Here is a 19,079-nt window from a genome sequence, read left to right on the forward strand (position 1 = left end):
TAAACTTTCTTACATGAAAAGTTCAGTCTTCAGATTGGTTTTTTTATAGAGTAAAAAAAATTAATAGAGAAAAAGTATGCATTGCCACTTTTGGCAGTTATGAAGTTGTTAATATTGAAAATATTTGGAGCATCTAACATGCTAGAGGAAATAAGCTTTTTATCTTCAAAAACATGTTTTTGCTTTAAATACATGATTCATATGTCCAGGATGGAAACAAGAAACATTTATGTTAGGTATGTTTCCCTTTTTGTAATTTTCACAACTTTAGAAAAATGAAACCCAAGTTATTTATATGTAAGTCTGCCATTGTAGTTATTTAAATATGCTGAATTGTACTTACCTGTTTTCAAAATTCTATGCCAACAATTCAAGGGTCTAATTTCACTTCAGTTCAAAAAGTAAGTAAAGATAAAGCAATAAGCTGTCCTTGAGCTATTTCTTAAATAATCCCCCAAATAGCCCTCACAGTAATTCTGTCAAATTCACTTCTATGACTGCCATGTAGGTTACACAGGTTTCTTGGCTGCACATGTACTCAGTCTTCAAAGGCGTTATTGAGCTCCTGGTATTTCCAGGCACTGTTCTATTTTGTGGAAATAGAGTATAGATGAAAGTCTCTGTTTTCCTGGAGCATATTTTCTGTGTTAGTCTCTAATTTAGTTTTTGTAGCATATCTTACTTTTCTCAAGGGTTTTCCTCTAATACGCAAAAAAAGAAGTCGTTCCTAATATGTTAAGGTGGTTTTGATAGAAAATAAATTATAAACCCTCAAATCTCTCGTGTTTTTATGAATATATGGCAGTTGGTGGAGTTCAGTCATTTACTGTACTGAGAGGCTTATACCATGTATATTTTAGACACCTTAATTTTGAATAAAGTCACACTACTCAATATGCTTTGTTTCACTATCTGGATGTCATCCATGCCAGCCACGTTATTTCAAAAAAAAATTAAAAATGAGACATTATGTCCTATTTTTCCTTAACCACTAAAACATATTTTAGCATTTTAAATATTTGGGAGTAGATTGTGAAACAAAGGAAGAAGGAGTTGAATTAAGTTCATCTTACTGAAGTCAATAGATTGTACTATAAAGGTGGAATTTGAGCTAAAGTGACCACTGGTTTACCTTGAACCATGTGGTTTATCATTGCATCCTGGCATGAGCAGTTGCACTGCACTACTCTCTCAAAAGTGTCATCTTGGTCGGGCGCGGTGGCTCATGCCTGTAATCCCAGCACATTGGGAGGTCGAGGCAGGCAGATCACGAGGTCAGAAGATCGAGACCATCCTGGCTAAAATGGTGAAACCCCATCTCTACTAACAATACAAAAAATTAGCCGGGCGTGGTGGCGGGCACCTGTAGTCCCAGCTACTCGGAAGGCTGAGGCAGGAGAATGGCGTGAACCCAGGAGGCGGAGCTTGCAGTGAGCCGAGATCGCGCCACTGCACTCCAGCCTGGGCGACAGAGTGAGACTCTGTCTCAAAAAAAACAGAAAGTGTCATCTTTTGGAAGACGCTTTTGGAGAACATGATCATGATTTAATAAGTAAAGAAAATGTAATTTCTCATCTACATAACTTTCTCTAGTTGAAAAGGTATATCAAGTCAGTTTTTTTGGTTGGTAAGAATATTGTCTACAAAAATACACACCTTTGTGCTGAGATCCGTCAAAGTCTCTCTGTTAGGACAGATGCCTGAGCCTAACCCGCCCAGCGCATAGGCGGAACGGATCATCACTGGGTAGCCAATGGTGTCTGCTGCCTTCAGCGCGTCCTCAATCTGTCAACAAGAACAAGGACTCAACATTTTAAAAGCTGAGCACACTGACAGAATAGACCACACCAAGGAAGTCTGGCAATCAGGTAAACCAACTTATCTGGGGAGAGTGAATATGGAAATGTTCTATTATTCCTTCACATTATGGAAAACAAATGCTGTTATTCAAATGTTAAGTAAAATTCTAGAAGAGAGGAGATACACACAACACACACACACACACACACACACATATATACATACATATATATATATAGCTTTTAAGAAATATACTTTTGTGGTAAATTTTATCCTGTCCTATTGAAACAGAACCATGGCCAAAGCAGAAATAATCATCATTCATTTGAGAATGGGAGCCATATTGAATGGTTGGATTTTTATATGCAGCTTAAAAGTCTCTGTCTTAATGAAACCAGGTTCTCTGCTGCTGAAGCTAACTTGATGTTACTGCAATAAACCATTAGGAACACAGTATATAAAGAGATTTTTCATTTTCAGGCTCAGTCTGAGAATAGTCCCAGAAGCTTGGAATTCTTTTTTTAACTTACAGAATACAACATATGGTGGCTATATTTTTCTGTCATGGAATATTATTACACTACCAATGGGAATGTAATTACACCTTTCCCATATGCCTCTTTCTTATCCTGGGGAAGCAAGGACATAATTAAATCTGGCAATGAAAGAATAAATGTATGGCAAGAGCTTCCCAAATTGTGCAGCAGAGTTATCCTGGGATTATTTGATTGACAAGTTTGTAACACAAAAGATACTTGGTAGCATTGTTTTCTGAAACATACAGAACCCAGTTTTAGTTGTCCCAGCAGTAACTGCTTCATTCCTAAGGGCGTGCCTGTTTCTACCATGGAGAAGTTGCATTTAACACTGCCCTTGGCACCCCCACTTCACCAACTATAAGCCTGAAGTCAAAAATAAAGCCAGGGGCAAAAACAGACATAAAGTGAGTTGATTCTTTTTCCTGATAACTAGTAATAGCTTATTGATAGGCATAAGAGGCAATGGAAATAAATAATAGAAAAGTAAATCTATCTTTCTTAAATATCTAAACTACAGGTTTTCCAGTCGTTTTACTGACTGGATCCATTTTATTCTAAAATGTTTATTTTCTTTCAAAAAAAATTTAAAGCCAATTTCTCATTTGCAGGGCATTCACACATGCAAAATGTGTGACTGATCCCAGAAACAAGGTAAAACTTGCTTTGGTATTGCAAGTTGATATGGTTCTTAGTTTCAGTTCAGGAGATTGGAGATTCATTGGCACTTCAAGCCTTGATAAACCACTTTATCTCTGGACTTAGGTTTCCCTTTACATAAAGTAAAATGTTAATACCTATCATTTCAGCATTGAGTGCTGTAATTAATATACAATATTTCCAAACTATTAACACTTTTCTAGAAGAAAATGCATACAAGTATGATCATCTTAACTGTTATTATTAGGTATGAAAAATCATTCTCCCTACAACCCAAGACAAATAATGCCCTCGTTTCTCCAAAGCAAAGAATCCTTACCGATTCCACTGCAAAACTTGGAGCAATCTTTTCATTGATCTCATTTAGTTTATCTGAAAACAGCTGCCTGTCCTCCGTGGCCATAATGGACTCAACTGAAGTTCCCAGGACTTTCACACCGTATTCCTTGAGCACACCTCTCTTGAATAGTTCCACTCCTAAAGAAGAACCAAATAGGATTAATTTTTAAAATCTCGAAATTTTATGCCCTTTTTAGCAGACAACTGAATACAACTATACAACTATTTTTTTTTATCTTAAAATCCAAGAAGTTACCACTATCTACAATAGAATTGCACTTAGGGAAAAAAATTGAAATAAAAATTCTGAAGATAGTCTGACAAAATATGTTACAGATGCTACTATTACTTATATTACCATCTTCTGAAAATCATTTTTATCCTTATTAATAAATGTCATAGTATTATACTGAGCCTTAAGATCTCAATATATTCCCTTTCCTCCTAAAGTTCATTTCTATAATGAGATTGTATAATTTTAAAAATCCCAAATATATGAGAACCTACCTGGGTTAAAAAATTATTATCAAAATGGTTTGTGTTTTCACTATCTAGCCATCTAATTTTGCCTGTCTTTTTTTTTTTTGACATACAAATTATATCACCAATTGCTTACCCAAACGAACTAAAGAGATTCTTATTCATGATCTAGTTCCAAAGATTTGAATAATTTCTTTTATTATTATACTTTATGTTCTAGGGTGCATGTGCACAACATGCAGGTTTGTTACATTTGTATACATGTGCCATGTTGGTGTGCTGCACCCATTAACTCGTCATTTGCATTAGGTATATCTCCTAATGCTATCCCTCCCCCTCCCCCCACCCCACAACAGGCCCCAGTGTGTGATGTTTCCCTTCCCGTGTCCAAGTGTTCTCATTGATCAGTAACCACCTATGAGTGAAAACATGCGGTGTTTGGTTTTCTGTTCTCACGATAGTTTGCTAAGAATGATGGTTTCCAGCTGCATCCATGTCCCTACAAAGGACATGGACTCATCCTTTTTAACGGCTGCATAGTATTCCATGGTGTATATGTGCCACATTTTCTTAATCCAGTCTGTCATTGATGAACATCTGGGTTGGTTCCAAGTCTTTGCTATTGTGAATAGTGCTGCAGTAAACATATGTGTGCATGTGTCTTTATAGCAGCATGACTTATAATCCTTTGGGTATATCCCCAGTAATGGGATGGCTGGGTCAAATGGTATTTCTAGTTCTAGATCCTTGAGGAATCGCCAGACTGTCTTCCACAATGGTTGAACTAGTTTACAGTCCCACCAACAGTGTAAAAGTGTTCCTATTTCTCCACATCCTCTCCAGCACCTGTTGTTTCCTGACTTTTTAATGATCACCATTCTAACTGGTGTGAGATGGTATCTGAAGAATTCTAAAGAGAACAAAGCAGTAGACTCAGAAGATGTATGTAGTAATAGTAGAAAGACTGATCTATGTTATCATGAAAATATGTTTGAGAGGCAAATGCTACAGGGCTGATACCTAAGAGCACTTAACGAATGTTAATTCTCAATTTTCATTCATAATAGTTCTCAAGACCTCAATAGCAACAGAGAAAAGCAATATCCTGGGATAAAGTAGAGAAAGTTAAGAAACCTACTGGCTACTCTGGAGCATTAAAGTGAAAGGTTTCTTTGTCTCTCAGCTATTTTGTGAAATTAACTAGTAATATTCATCATATGACTATTTTAAGTGGCTGTTTGCTAACTGCTTCCTCACACATTAGAGGAAAGGTTTTATGAACACACAAAGCACAATTGTTAGATGAGTTCAAATAAAATATGTTACACAGCGGTGCATATGTCACAACTCTGCAATTAAGCTTATAAGAACTCACCACAGTTCAGAGCTGTCTGGCCACCCATGCCCAGAATTAACCCATCTGGCCGTTCTGCCTTGATGACCTCTGTGACAAACTGAGGGGTGATGGGAAGAAAGTAGACAGTATCGGCTTGCTTTAAGCCCACCTCATTGGTCTGGACTGATGCAATGTTTGGGTTCATCAGAACAGTTTTGACATTTTCTTCCTGAAAGAAGCAAAAGAATCCAGTACATGAATATATGGTCTAAAGAAGAGAATGACCACACTTAAATAAAGAAACATGGGGTAACTAAGCTTTTAGGTTATCTGTGGGCTGTAGAGATCCATAATAGGACAAGTAAATGGAAGTTAAAGGAAGACAAGCATTTGGTGAAAGAAATGAAGACATTCTTGAAAATGAAACTATAAAAAAGAATTGACCGCCTCATGAAGATTACCACAAGGTGATCTTTGCCACTGTTGGCAAAGCTGGAGACCATTTCTATACAATTTATCTAGAGATCCACAAATATTACTGAACTCTATAGTTCAATCAACCTTAAAAGAATAACATATTCCAAAAATTTTAAATTAGTAAATGTAAAATAGAACTACAGGCAATATGAAAGCTGCTTACAATTTAGAGTATGTCATGTGGTGATGAGAAGAATGTATATTCTGTTTTGGGGTGGAGAGTTCTTACAAAGGTCTATCAGATCCATTTGGTCCAATATCAAATTTAGGTCCCGAATATCTTTGTTAAATTTCTGCCTTGATGATCTGTCTAATACAGTGGAGTGTTGATGTCTCCCACTATTATTATATGGGAGTCTAAGTCTCTTTGCAGGTCTCTAAGAACTTGCTTTATGAAACTGGGTACTCCTGTGTTGGGTGCATATATATTTAGGATAGTTAGATCTTCTTGAATTGAACCCATTACCACTATGTAATGCCCTTCTTTGTCTTTTTATAAATCTTTGTTCATTTGAAATCTGTTTTTTCTCAAATTAGGATTGTATCCCTTTTTGTTGTTGTTTTTTTTTTCTGTTTTCCATTTGCTTGGTAGATTTTCCTCTCTCCCTGTATTTTGAGCATAGGGGTGTCACTACATGTGAGATGGGTATCTTGAAGGCAGCATACCATTAGGTTTTGCTTTTATATCCAGCTTGCCACTCCATTCCTTTTAGTGGGGCATTTAGCCAGTTTATATTCAAGGTTAGTATTGATATGTGGATTTGATTAGCTGGTTATTATGTTGGTTTGTTTGTGTGGTTGCTTTACAGTGACACTGGTCTGTGTGTCTAAGTGCATTTTTGTATCAGCTGGTAGTGGTCTTTCCTTTCTATACTTAGTGTTCCTTTCAAGATCTTTTGTAAGGCAAGTCTGGTGGTAATGAATTCCCTCAATATTTGCTTATTCAAAAAGGATCTTATTTCACCTTCACATGTTACCCCCAAACCTAAAATAAAAGTTAAATAAAGCTGCTCCCCCTTCTATTTATTTGTCTAAGAAGAACATTGAATGTACATTTAAAATGCAGAATAATGTGCTCCCTTGTTGCTGGAAGCACTGAGAGCCTTCTGCTGGTTTCCATTTATTTTCCAGATTTTCATGCTTGCTGTAGTGCTTTAACAAAGAACATTATACAACTGTTTGTACATATTATATTTAAAAAACCATGTGGCAAAAGAAATAAAACTATGTATGTGCACACATGCATGTGTGTGTGTCTGTGTGTGTGTATGTATGCATATATCTATATGAAGGTATTCATAGCTCAATCTTATTCCTTACATCAGGAGAGACCTTCAAAATAATTCTTTTTGTAGGCTACTAAGGATAATTGTATTATAAACCAGGATGAGGGTGACACTTAGCAAAATAATTATTATACAATACAGCCAGATGGTTCTAATTATTTCATACATTAGCAGGTCAATTTTAAGTTCTTCTAAAAAGTCAGCAACATATTCAGATAAAGGTATAGAAATTATTATTGAAAACCCTACATATCTTTGGGGAGGATCTGAATAAAACATTAAATATATTTTATGCTGCTTTAAATTCAAATAGTGAATTAATGCTTGTAATGTACTTTTAGTAATGTATTTGATTTTTATACCAAGACTATGAAAGAGATTTCAATCTTTTGGATGAAGAAACTGAGATTCAGTAAGGTTAAATGACTTGCTAAAGGTCACATAGCTAATAAGTGGCAATATTAGGGCTCTAATTCAAGTGTTATGATTCAAATCCTATGTTCTTTCCTCAATATGAGTCATCTCTCAAGATTTTAAGAGTAATATTATTAATAAAATGTCAGGAAGATACAAATAGATAAGCAAATGCTTTCATAATATGGGATGAATTTTAATAATTGAGTCCCAACTGACAACACATCAGCAACAGAAGTTATAGAAAGCCTCACTAAAGAAAAATGACAACAAATGTTAGTATATCTAAGTATTTTTCTGAATGTGCTATACAATGAATATGGTGATTTTTTTATAAGTCAAATTATACAGGAAAAGATCCTATACATACACGAGTATTCATTTATTTTAAAACTTATTTCAAGCCATTTTAATTTTAAATCATTTTGTTTTATTTTTCTAATTCTTGTTACAATATATGTGCCACTTATAATATTTTTAGTTTAAAAATTCATCTCTAGTTATTAACCTTCTAAGTGATCACAATATAATCTAATAATTCCTGTTCTTTAGTTAAAAATGTATAACTTTACCCAGTTGATGTAAAACACATTAAAATACAAACTATAAAAATTCTAATTATTTGTAAAACTCCCAAATAGAATGAAAACTGTATACTAGTTAAAAGTATTCTAAACTCTGAACACACTTAGATTGTGTTCTAACTAATCTAAACCACTGGACAGTCTCCAATTATCTAATGAGAAATTAAAGCATAATACAAAGAAGTAAAACATCATTTTGAAAATGTATTCCAAAAAATATGTGAGTGTACATGTACGTGAATGGAGGAGAGTATTTTAAAAAAAAGAAAACAAATGGGAAAAAGAGTAAACTCATTGAGACTGTGTTCTACTTCTTCAACAGACACCCATCAGGTGAAAATCTTTGACTATAGAATATTAACAAAAAGAAAACCTGTGGCCAACTGTTTGTTCCATGTTTGCTGTCCTAGTCTTTTGCTGCCATTCTATGCTGCCCTCTACTAGCCTGGTCTCTGGTGAATGGCATTACACTGCAAAGCCTGAGGCAATGTCACCAAGAGCTCACATTGCCTCCGAATGGCCTGATTAGCACAATGAGGGTTACCAACTGAACTCCTCAAGAGAAATACCTTAAATCTACAATAGAATTTTTCTAAAGTTTTATTTTACTACAGTAAGTGTTGAGAGATCTCCAGAGGATTTAAAGAAACAGGGAGGATGTCCTTCCACACCTGAGTATCAAATCCTCTTTTCTACTTGAAAATGTTGCCATATCATCCCATTTCCCGGGTACTGATGGGAGAACTGTGTCTCCTAGTGACCGATAATAATTTCTAAAACCTGAACAAAATGTACTGTAGGCTCCTCCAACCAGAGTATCCCATTTCAACCACAGAGACACCCAAAGCATCCTGTAGCGCACTTGAAGGACTTTAAAGCAACAAAGATGCCCAAAATTTCTCTTTCACATAAAAGACAAGTATATTTGAAAAGCTCACTGCCTCAAAAGAAATAAACAGCATCAATAAATGTGGCTTTATATATGTTTTCACTATAAGTAGGCAATAACCTAAATAATTTTGGAGATTAATCTAACCTCAATTTACAGATGTGCACATTTGAGAAAGTTGAAATTCTTGCTCATGATCAAGCTTCTTTAATACAAGATTTATAAAGGCACAGTTAAGGAAAATAATTATAGCAACTTTGAAAAGAGGTAGTGTCATAAATCTAAATTATAAAATACTAATTAGACTCATTAAAGGAAGCATATTAATTCTAACGAAGATCATATTCTCTCACCTTCATGGCTTTTACAGCTTGAGATCCTGAGTAATCAAATTCTCCAGCCTGACCAATGGACAGACCTCCTGATCCTAGGATAAGGACTTTGGAAACCTATAAGCAATAAGAAAAAGACGTTGTTATTACTGCTAAAATGGGGAAAATAAGGCATTTTCAAGAGTGGAGAAGACAAACCACATTGTCTGAGTTTATGTGGTCATTTAAGGTCTAATGTTATGAAAAATATGTAATAGATAGGGAAAAAGACTAATAATTTAAAACATCTCTAATTTCAATGTGATTTCCAAAGTTTATTAAGGTTTTTCACTTAAGTAAAAAATTTCTGGAAGAGGTTTACATTTTATTAAACATATATAAATATCCAAAAATATGTACACATATATAAATACATCTATGTGTGGTATTTTTTCAAATACACATACATCCTTCTAAATTTTAAATAATGATGTAAGTGTACAGTTTACAAAGGAAATGGGTAAAAACCTTATCACACTAATATACATATTCAACTTAAGGATTCAAGTGTTATATTAATCCTTGAATAAAAGATATTCTAGTTGAAACAAAAAGAACTCTATCATCTATAATGCTTCTGTAGTCTGAAATGTATCTCATGTTTACATAGAGCTATGGCTTTGTGGATAATAGAAAATAAATTCTAAACTAAACTCTATTCTTTGTTATGTTATTACAACTACTCTGGAAAAAGTAAACTTTAGAAAATACATTATTTTAACTTAAACCATGAAAGTTCCACAAAACATCATCAAGAAGGAACCAAATAATTAGTTACAAAATGACAGACTATTACAATCTTATCAGTCATCTTTTATTAAACACTAGTATACCTTATATCATTCAATTTTTAAAAATCATCACATGATAGGGACAATCCAAAATTCATAAACCAAAGACATGCCCATATACTGACCTCAACTCGAGATGCAACTAGTGCTGGCTTCGGTAAGACTGATGTAATGGTGGTACCTTTTCCTTTCTTTATCAGTGAGAAAAAGGAATCAAACAGGTACTAGAAGAAAATATAACTAACTAGTTAGAAGCTTCAAAATTCTTAAGTTCACCAGATAAAACACAAGATGCCCAGTTAAATTTGAACTTCAGATAAGCAACAAATAATTTTTAGTATAGCATATGTATTTTTTTGCTTTTTTGTCAACAACTACATATCTTACTAGTATAAGAATTTAATCAAATAAATACTTCTGTTCACCTCCAGTGTTATAAAAAAGAAGTTTCCAACAAGCAATGAACATATCAGATGCCTTCTGAGAATGCCAAGTTTATAGCAACTTGTATATCATTTGCTTCTTCTAAATCAAATTCTAGGTGAATATAAACAATTGAAGCTATATCACTTAAGATATAGAAAATTAGAAATACTAATTTAAATTTAAATTTCTATCAGCTCTAAAAAACAATTTCTGAAGATTATTCTTAAACTTTGCCAAAGGATTTACTTCTGTTGTTTCACTAGATATGACAAATTACAGCAAAGAATATTCATTTTGCAATTATTGGAAAGACAAAAAAGAAGAATTATGTGATAGCGGATATTATTACATATCTTAATTGCAATGTTCCTAATCCAAAGTACTAATATATGCTAATTTAAATTTTAAATTAAAAAACTACTTAGTATGTGTTAGATGATACGCATAACTAAATTCGATTTATGAGTTTCATCATGGGTTGGTAATATAATACTGATTTTGGCTATTAAGAATCAATATTTCCTAATAATATTAAAACAAGAACAAAATACAGATATCTAAAAAGGCAATTCAGACATGAGAGAGTAGAGCAGAGCTTGCGGAAAGAAAGCTCTTATTCTCTTCCCCATTTTACCTAGAAGTCTTTTCTGAGAGTTCTGACAATGAAGATTTGCTACTGGAGGTCCCTGGGTGTGGGGAAGTCACAATAGACTTCAGATTTTTCTGGAAGTCACCAGAAGAATTTATTTGGAAAGATGTGCTTGAAAAATGAACTAAGAGCTCACACAAAAAAAGTAAAAATATTTAGATTAAATACAAAACTCCTCTAAGCATTCTTTGTGGTTCTTTTTTGAAGCTGTCTAAATTATCTATGTATGTGCATGCATGCCCTCTCTCCCCCGCGCACCCCTTCCCCTCCTTCTCCTGCTGCTGTTTATTCTCCCTTAGTGGCTACACAACCAGTTGCCATAGGGATTTTTGTGAAGTCACAGATGGGGGATTAAAATTTCATTTCAGTCATGAGACCGAGAGAGAGCAATAGGGAATTCATTTGCATAGTACAACAATTGTAAATTTCAGAACTAAATATATTAGAATGATAATGGGTTTAAATAAAAATAGCATCGCTTCGGGTTTCTTAAGGGCTTTCCCACTTTAAATTTTAAAAAAGATAAAAATTTCCTCTGTGACATTCATGGGGAGATTTTAATACAAAATGTGTGTTACCAAAGCACTCTTCTTGAGAATGTTCTGCTCAAGATCATCTGGGGTGATTATTTTGGTTTTTTTGAATTTCCACATTTTTTTTTTTTACATACATAATAGGCCTCATCTTTCTAACATACCTCAGTGTCTGTTGGCCCTGGGGTGACCTCTGGGTGGAACTGCACAGCGAAGAAGGGTTTGCTCTCATGCATAATCCCCTAAAGGAATAAGAAATGGGAAGAAATTCCTTCCGTAATACTGAACATCAAGTGTGGCTATGTATTTATTCAGGGGACAATAAAGCTCAAATTTAAAAACTGAGTTAGATGCTTAATAAAAATTTTGTAACTAACAGTACTATTAAGTAACATGGTCTGATCTCTTAAGGACTTACATATCTGACCATTTTGATAAGTATGGAAAATGGGTCAATGAAGACTCAACTGAATGTGTTTTCCTTTAAAATAAATAAATAACAAATTTGGTCTATAGCCTTTGGGACCCCTCTGGGTTCTGCTCAGAATAAACTCAAGTCCTCATCTTATCCCCAGGTCCTAAATTACTTTTCCAAGGGTCTTCTTAAAGACTACACCAGTCCCAGGAAAGTCCCAGAGACCCACCTAGACTGGGCTCAAACAGATTTGGACCAACAGCCCACTAACATTGAACGCATAAGATAGTTGTTGATTAATGACTCATATAGTGAATCTTAACAAGTCAACTGATGAGAGAATAAGAGAGAGAAATGACTTTAAAACACAGAGGGCTATGGGAGAAAACCTATAACTGTTTTTCAACACTCAACCAAATCACCAACAAATAGTAGAAAGGTGTTTGCATCACAGTGTATTTAAAATTTCTGGGTGAATATTCTGAGTGAATAATTTATTGCACATTTCAAAACAGCTAGAAGATTTGAAATGTCCTCAATACAAATAAATTAAAAAAATGTTTGAGGTGATGGTCATCAGAGTCTGATTTGATTACATATGATATGCATGTATCAAAATATCACATGTATCTCATAAATATATACAATGCTTATGTATCAATTATTTTTAAAAGCTCTGCATTTCTCATCACCAACTGAACAGGTTTATTGACATCATTTACCTCATTTGTTTGATCGTTGACATTCACAAAAAGTGGTTTCCAGCCAGCAGGGAGGGCGTTGTCCAAGGCATAGCCATGATTCTGAGCAGTAATGAAAGCCTGTCTGTTTGTGATATTCAAAACAGGCTGATTCTGCCCTCTGGAAAGAAAAGGAGAAAAACAATAGGGAAAAGAAAAAGTGAAGAGGATAATATAAATGTATTCCTTATAAAGCAGTGAAAAAGTAAAGCCTATTAAAATTTAAAATTTCAATTGCTTAGTGAAAATCAGTCTGTGAGAAAAGTCACAGATTGTTAATCCCAATAATTTTCCCAACAAAAATCAATTCAGGAAGCTTTGTTGAGTGTTAAATACACAGGTCTATTAAATTCTATAATCAGTTTTAGAAAAGGGGACATTGCGCTCATAACAAAAAGGGTTGCTCACCAGCTTAACAGAAACTAAGAAATATGAGTGACTTATTTTAAGAGAACTACAATAATTTTAAAGCCAGAGAGTTATTGGGAGATAACAAATAGAGGACTGCTTAGACCTGAATTATACTTTATGTAGAGGGTGGACCATGGGGGAAAGCCTGATGTTTAATAAATTAATATTGTTTGAGGCAAAAAAAATGAGAAACCGAGAGGATCTAAAGATTTCTCGGTTCTAAAGTCACACTTACCTTCTGAAAATGTTACAATGTTCTGAAATCAGGCTTAAAATCAGAACAATTTCCCTTGAAGTATCATTTGATTGAGTATTATAACCTCAATTTATGCCAAGGGAAGGAAAATAACTTCACATTATGGCAAGGTTATCATTAGAGAAGCCTGCTTTCCAAAAATGCAATAAAAGTGGTATCAGGTAGTCAACTGTCAATCGTGTAAGGTATGGCTATTTATTTACTCTAAAGAAATGGCAGGTAAGTTCTCTGAGTTCTTTGTACTTAGTTAGTATGTCAGAACTGGTTTACTGTAAGCAAAAGTGAAACTACCTCACCTGTTGGCCATGGACATCTTGTAGGTTTTGGCACCAGCAGCCAATCCTGTTATTAAGTTCCCTGTACTGATTCCAAACAATGGCTCCTTGCGATCACTCTCCAAAATCTAAATCAGGGAGAATTTTGATTAACCAATTAGTACAGTTCCAAAAATTGTTGCTTCTGAATGAATAAAAACAAGGTACCCTTTTTTCTTAAGAAGGTAAAGAGAATAGTAACTGAATTAAAGGAGATAATAAAAAAGGACATGATTGACAAACTTGTAGCATTAGAATTCAATAATATGTACTTTACATTCAGACTAAACTAAATCTGATTTAATATTTCTTTAGAGACCTGCAGGTCTTATGGGTCCCAAGGTCGTGATGAGGAACCATGAGTTGTCAGTTCACAACTGTAGGGCAAAATACATTTGGCCATTGGACTCCAGTTCTTTTAACTCAAGGACATGATCCCAAAGTTACTTTGCCTGAAGAAAAACCCTATTTTCTCTGATATTCTCTCCTCATTGGTTCCCCTATAAAATATCTCTACTGACACTGCCTCAGAAGCCACAAATACCAGCATTGAAAAATGCCTAAATAAATAAAATGTATCACAGCCCTTTCAGGGTACAGAGCGGAAGCCCCCATCTCCCACACAGATACACATTAATTCCAGGTTCACTGCACCTTTCTGACATTCTGAATTAGTGGTTCTGCAAGAGCTGGGTTCCCCGGTCCTCCTGCGATCAAAATCCCATCATACTCCATGTTGGTGAAATCGTGATTCCAAGGAACCAAGTGCACTTCAGCTCCTCGCTGGAAAAGAGACACAAGAATGATGAATTTAATGACATGTTTCTTTGCCAAAATATAATTTTGCTAGACTTTCTCTTGACTAACCATTCCTTAAAGGAAAGGAAAAATTTGTAAACATTTCAAACAATGCTGTGCAAAAATTTCTTTGGGGCCGGGCTTGGTAGCTCACGCCGGTGATCCTAGCACATAGGGAAGCTCAAGGTATGGGAGAATTGCTTGAGCCCAGGAGGTCGAGACTAGCCTGAGAAACAGGGCAAAACCCTATCTCTACCAAAAAAGATAAAATAAAAATTAGCCAGGTATAGTCCCAGCTACCCAGAAAACTGAGATGGAAGGATCACCTGAGCCCAGGAGTCACAGGTCCCAGCGAGCCAAGATCACACCATTGCACTCTAGGCTGGACAACAAAGTGAGACCCTGTCTCGAAAAAAAAAAAAAAAAAAAGAAGAAAGAAAAAAAAGGAAAACAATCACCATTAAAAGTTTTGATCCTGAAAAAATAGATAATGCACCGTCCTGCACTCAAGAGAAGTTTCAGTGCCTATAAATGCCATGATTGGACTGACAGGAGAGTAGGTTACCTTCACACTACCAATTGCAAAAAAGTACAAATCCATTTTCTGAAAATGTTAAGTTGGCCCACATCAGAACTTTTTCAGTCTTGCCTTTTTGTCTTATCAAATTTTAATCAGCCTTCTTTCCTAGGGTTTCTCATTATCGGTAAGATTTATATTCAAATGGAAAAATTAGAAATTTGTTTGAATATAAAAGCACATAGGAAGGTGTCTTTGAGGGTTTCCCATGAAGCACTTCCTGAAACAAGGATTTAAGAGAATAAAAGCTTATTTGGAAGGTACTTCCTTCTAATCAGAGAGGAAGTGACATCATGAAACAATAAAGTATGCATTAGCAAGCAGTTACTACTCGGGATAAGTGAAGTTTAAGCCCACTAGGGCACTCTGAGAGCCCATGTGGAATAGTTACCTTAGAGACTGTCTATCCATGGGACAAAGGAGCCATGGTAGTTAAACACTGGCTCTTTCTGCGTTTTGGTTGAGGGCTACTCCAGAGATCATTCATTCTATGCCATTTACTGCCTGCCAATAGGCTCCAGCCATCAGGCAAAGAGATATAGATATTAGAAATTGGAAGATGGGCAACATGAATTAAAATGGTAACTTGAGAGTGAGATATAGACAGGTCACCCACAGCATCTGCTACCATGCATGCTATCCATGCAAATGTTTGTTAATAAAATTGAAAAGAATTTGAAATCATGATTTGAATATTGCTGATATTCTCTAATAAGGAGGTACAATGAAGAATCTCCCAATATGCATGCTAATTTGGTGTTATGCAAATGTGTGTGTGTGTGTGTATGTGTGTATATGGAGGGGAGATGTGTAGATAGAGACAGACTGAGAGAGGAGTGAGGAGAAGGAAAAATCCTAACAAAACTTTGTTAAGAAACATTATTATGATGGTTAAGTTCTCCTTGAGAATTTTTAAGGTTTAATGTTAACTGGTTGTCTAAGAGTTGATATAAAAGCACTGTGACAGTTCACAATGTGTCAGGGCATGATTCCTATAAACATGTGGTGCATAATAAATGTAGGCCCAAAAAAGATGCTATCAGACAGGCTCTAGCTTTTTGATCATCTCTGTACCACAAAGAAAGTGAACATGATGCATCTTAGACTGTCAGTCAATTAATGACAAGAAAAGTCATCATTTTCTTCCATGTTTTAGTGGCCCTTGAGGTATTTTTCTTTTTTTTAAGAAAAACCATAGCAGTCTATATCTTTAATTTGAACAGGGATAAATGTGTTATTTTGTAAATCAAAAGCAACAAGAAGAGTGTAGACCTCTGACATTCTGAAAGAATGCACAAGTTCCTCTGTGACAGAGGAAATTGGCTGAACGCTAATGGTCAATATGGCAAACCCTCACCTTTGAGATGAACAAATTACTTACCTTTACTAGCAGGCGGATTACATTGTTTTTAATCCCACAGTCTACAGCTACCACTTTTGTGGGGTTTCCTTTGCCGTACACCTTGACATCCTGCCATTTTAAAAACCAGAGAATGAAAGGGAAGTCCCAGCTACGGGCAACAGACCAAAACCATAAACACATCTGACAATGCTTTGCACTTAGATTGGTAACAGATTGACTGTTAACTACTAGGGAGTGACTGGCAGTTAACAAACAATTTGTGAGAAAGGCACAGCAAGTGCCACAGACTGTATCTTTTTTATGAGAAAAAAAAGACTTTACTGTTTTATATAAACTGTTGATTACAGTAATAACAATGATCTCTAAGAAACTGGTTGCGTCCATAGTTAACCATCTTTCCCATGTTTTGCCTCATTAACAACTAGTAGCAATGAAATTTTTAAGTATTATTGCCTGATTCAGCACTAGACAGATGCAGCAATAGATACATTTAAATACCACTTGATCCTCAACTTGCACTAAAGATCGAATGGGGTAAAGCTGAATTACTGTACATTAGGCTTCTTCAGTGGGGCCTAATGGATAAAATCAGTATGAGAGTCACAGGAATTGCTAAGCAGGTACAGACCACCAGTTCCTTTAGGTTGCTGTGCAATTGTTTGCATTTAAATGATAGATTACATGAAAAGACCCCAGAGCATATCATAATCATTATCTATGTCTAAAGCATGGCTGGGAAGCAGATCTATTTTCACAGGCATTAACCCAAGAAGCAGCTCCCCAAAGTCATAAAAGGAGAAATAATAGAAATAGAGAGAAAGCCTAGAAGGCTGGGCACACACACTGGTTCCTGCTTTGAGAGTTGTTAGCTACCACACTATGAATTTAGGATGATTTCATCGTTTGTGAAAAATTTCAGATGAAAAGTACAAACTGAATATTTGAAAGAACAGTTTATTTTGACTGAAATATCTACCTCTCCACTAAGTCTATATAGAATGTGAAATTATAATCCTTAGACTGTAGTTGAGGAAAAAATATATAAACTATATGGTTTTTTTTTTTCCCCTCCCACTGACTATTCTGAAGGAAAAAAACATACCCCAATCCTTTCATGATCTGGGGGAGTTATTGCTGAATTGAATGCCACAGGTATTCTTTCTCACCAAATAATTTGAAAAAGTTTAGATCTATTCTTAACCTTAGGCTTCTGCTATAAAATAAAGCAATATTACCATCTAGTTGAAGCTACAGAAAATTGTAATTACAAGACAATGAATGAAGTTATCAACATTTCCAAGGCATGTAGCCAAACAAAACTCACAAAATATATGTAATCTCCTGATACAAATGCACATTTTATCATAGCTATAGTAACATTATTTAATTGCACTGGCATTAAGAAACCATAGAGCCAGCTTTCACCATTGCAGCATCTCCCTTGATTTGACATAGATAAAAACACAGATATGCTAATTTTTGCTGGTCTGTACACAAATACATTAAGTACCATCCATAAGAATAACAGAAGTTACACAAGACCTCATGAATACTTGCATATATGGATTTGTGTTTGGACTTACGAGAGAGGAATATATTATGCAGCATTTTTCAACCTTGCTTGACCACAGAATTTTTTAAGATGAGCTGCTCCACACCACTGTTTTCCAGTTTAGGAAATGGTAGACTAAACCACCAAGGCAGTTCTCAATTCTAACATTCTATCATCTATCATCACCCTCTATCATGCTGTGTTTCAAACTAAATCATTTCACAGGGAAATATGTAAAACAAAGGGAAGTCATATGAATAGGACCAATTTTAAAGTTAAAAATCAGAAGCGAATATTGCAAACACCATGATCAAATTCCATACATATAAGTAATTACATACCTAACTTAAAATTCATTTTCTTTAACAACACATGTTTTGAATGCACATCCCTGCCCAACATGGACATCACGACTCAGTACTAATTTACAGGAACCCCAAACCCTTGTCTCTCATTTTCATGTGACAGGAGCCGGAATACCAGATAATATCAATGTGTGTTTCCTCTGAGTCTTACATGTTACTGATCAGACTATTTGACTCTGAATAACTTTTTTTTAAATGCCTTTAAAAACTCTCACGCTGAAACTCTTCCTTACGAAATGTTCTCTATACTCCTTCTGATTGGTGCTGTATCACAACATGAATATTTTCCCAAATGAACAGGTGTCAGGAAAGGCGTGGGAACATCCTTTCTAAAGACTCTCAGTGACAAGGTTTGGTCACAGGAGGGGGTAGGATACCCATACAAGAAGAGTCTGTTTCCAGCATATTCACATATTCACATATTTTACCATTTCTGATTTAAAATTCTTGAATCCTTTCTCTGTATATGTAAAAGGTAAGAGTGAAACAATGTAAACTTATTTGAATATCATTACATGGTGGTATAACGATAGTTACTAATAGTATAACTGTTAGTAGTATAACCATTATTTGTAGTATGTTGAAAGGCAGTATGAGATGATGTTTTCTGAAAGGTAGACACTAGACCAAGCCTTCCTACATATAAATCTTGTGGCCATTCACACTGAGGAAGGTATTTAATCTCTCTACACCCCAGTTTCTTCATCAGTAAATGAG

At 35.1% G+C, this 19,079-nt stretch overlaps 1 protein-coding gene across 3 annotated transcripts in view; it reads right to left on the reverse strand.

Moving 5' to 3' along the window:
• Positions 1 to 19,079, reverse strand: part of CPS1 (carbamoyl-phosphate synthase 1, mitochondrial) — a 191,552-nt gene that overhangs the window by 71,549 nt on the left and 100,924 nt on the right. For 2 of the 3 annotated variants that reach the window (XM_011932323.1, XM_011932322.1), the window contains 10 exons: positions 16,464 to 16,553; positions 14,362 to 14,490; positions 13,690 to 13,796; positions 12,709 to 12,847; positions 11,736 to 11,813; positions 10,089 to 10,187; positions 9,155 to 9,250; positions 5,191 to 5,380; positions 3,316 to 3,473; positions 1,657 to 1,785 (listed from right to left, as the gene is read on the reverse strand). In XM_011932323.1, the coding sequence (XP_011787713.1) occupies positions 1,657 to 1,785; positions 3,316 to 3,473; positions 5,191 to 5,380; positions 9,155 to 9,250; positions 10,089 to 10,187; positions 11,736 to 11,813; positions 12,709 to 12,847; positions 13,690 to 13,796; positions 14,362 to 14,490; positions 16,464 to 16,553 (1,215 nt within the window). Of the gene's footprint in view, positions 1 to 1,656; positions 1,786 to 3,315; positions 3,474 to 5,190; positions 5,381 to 9,154; positions 9,251 to 10,088; positions 10,188 to 11,023; positions 11,343 to 11,735; positions 11,814 to 12,708; positions 12,848 to 13,689; positions 13,797 to 14,361; positions 14,491 to 16,463; positions 16,554 to 19,079 lie in introns of those variants that run through there. The other variant, XM_011932324.1, reaches the window with a different exon arrangement.

This window comes from Colobus angolensis, unplaced genomic scaffold (genome assembly GCF_000951035.1).
Source record: "Colobus angolensis palliatus isolate OR3802 unplaced genomic scaffold, Cang.pa_1.0 Scaffold95, whole genome shotgun sequence".
Taxonomy (NCBI): Eukaryota; Metazoa; Chordata; class Mammalia; order Primates; family Cercopithecidae; genus Colobus; species Colobus angolensis.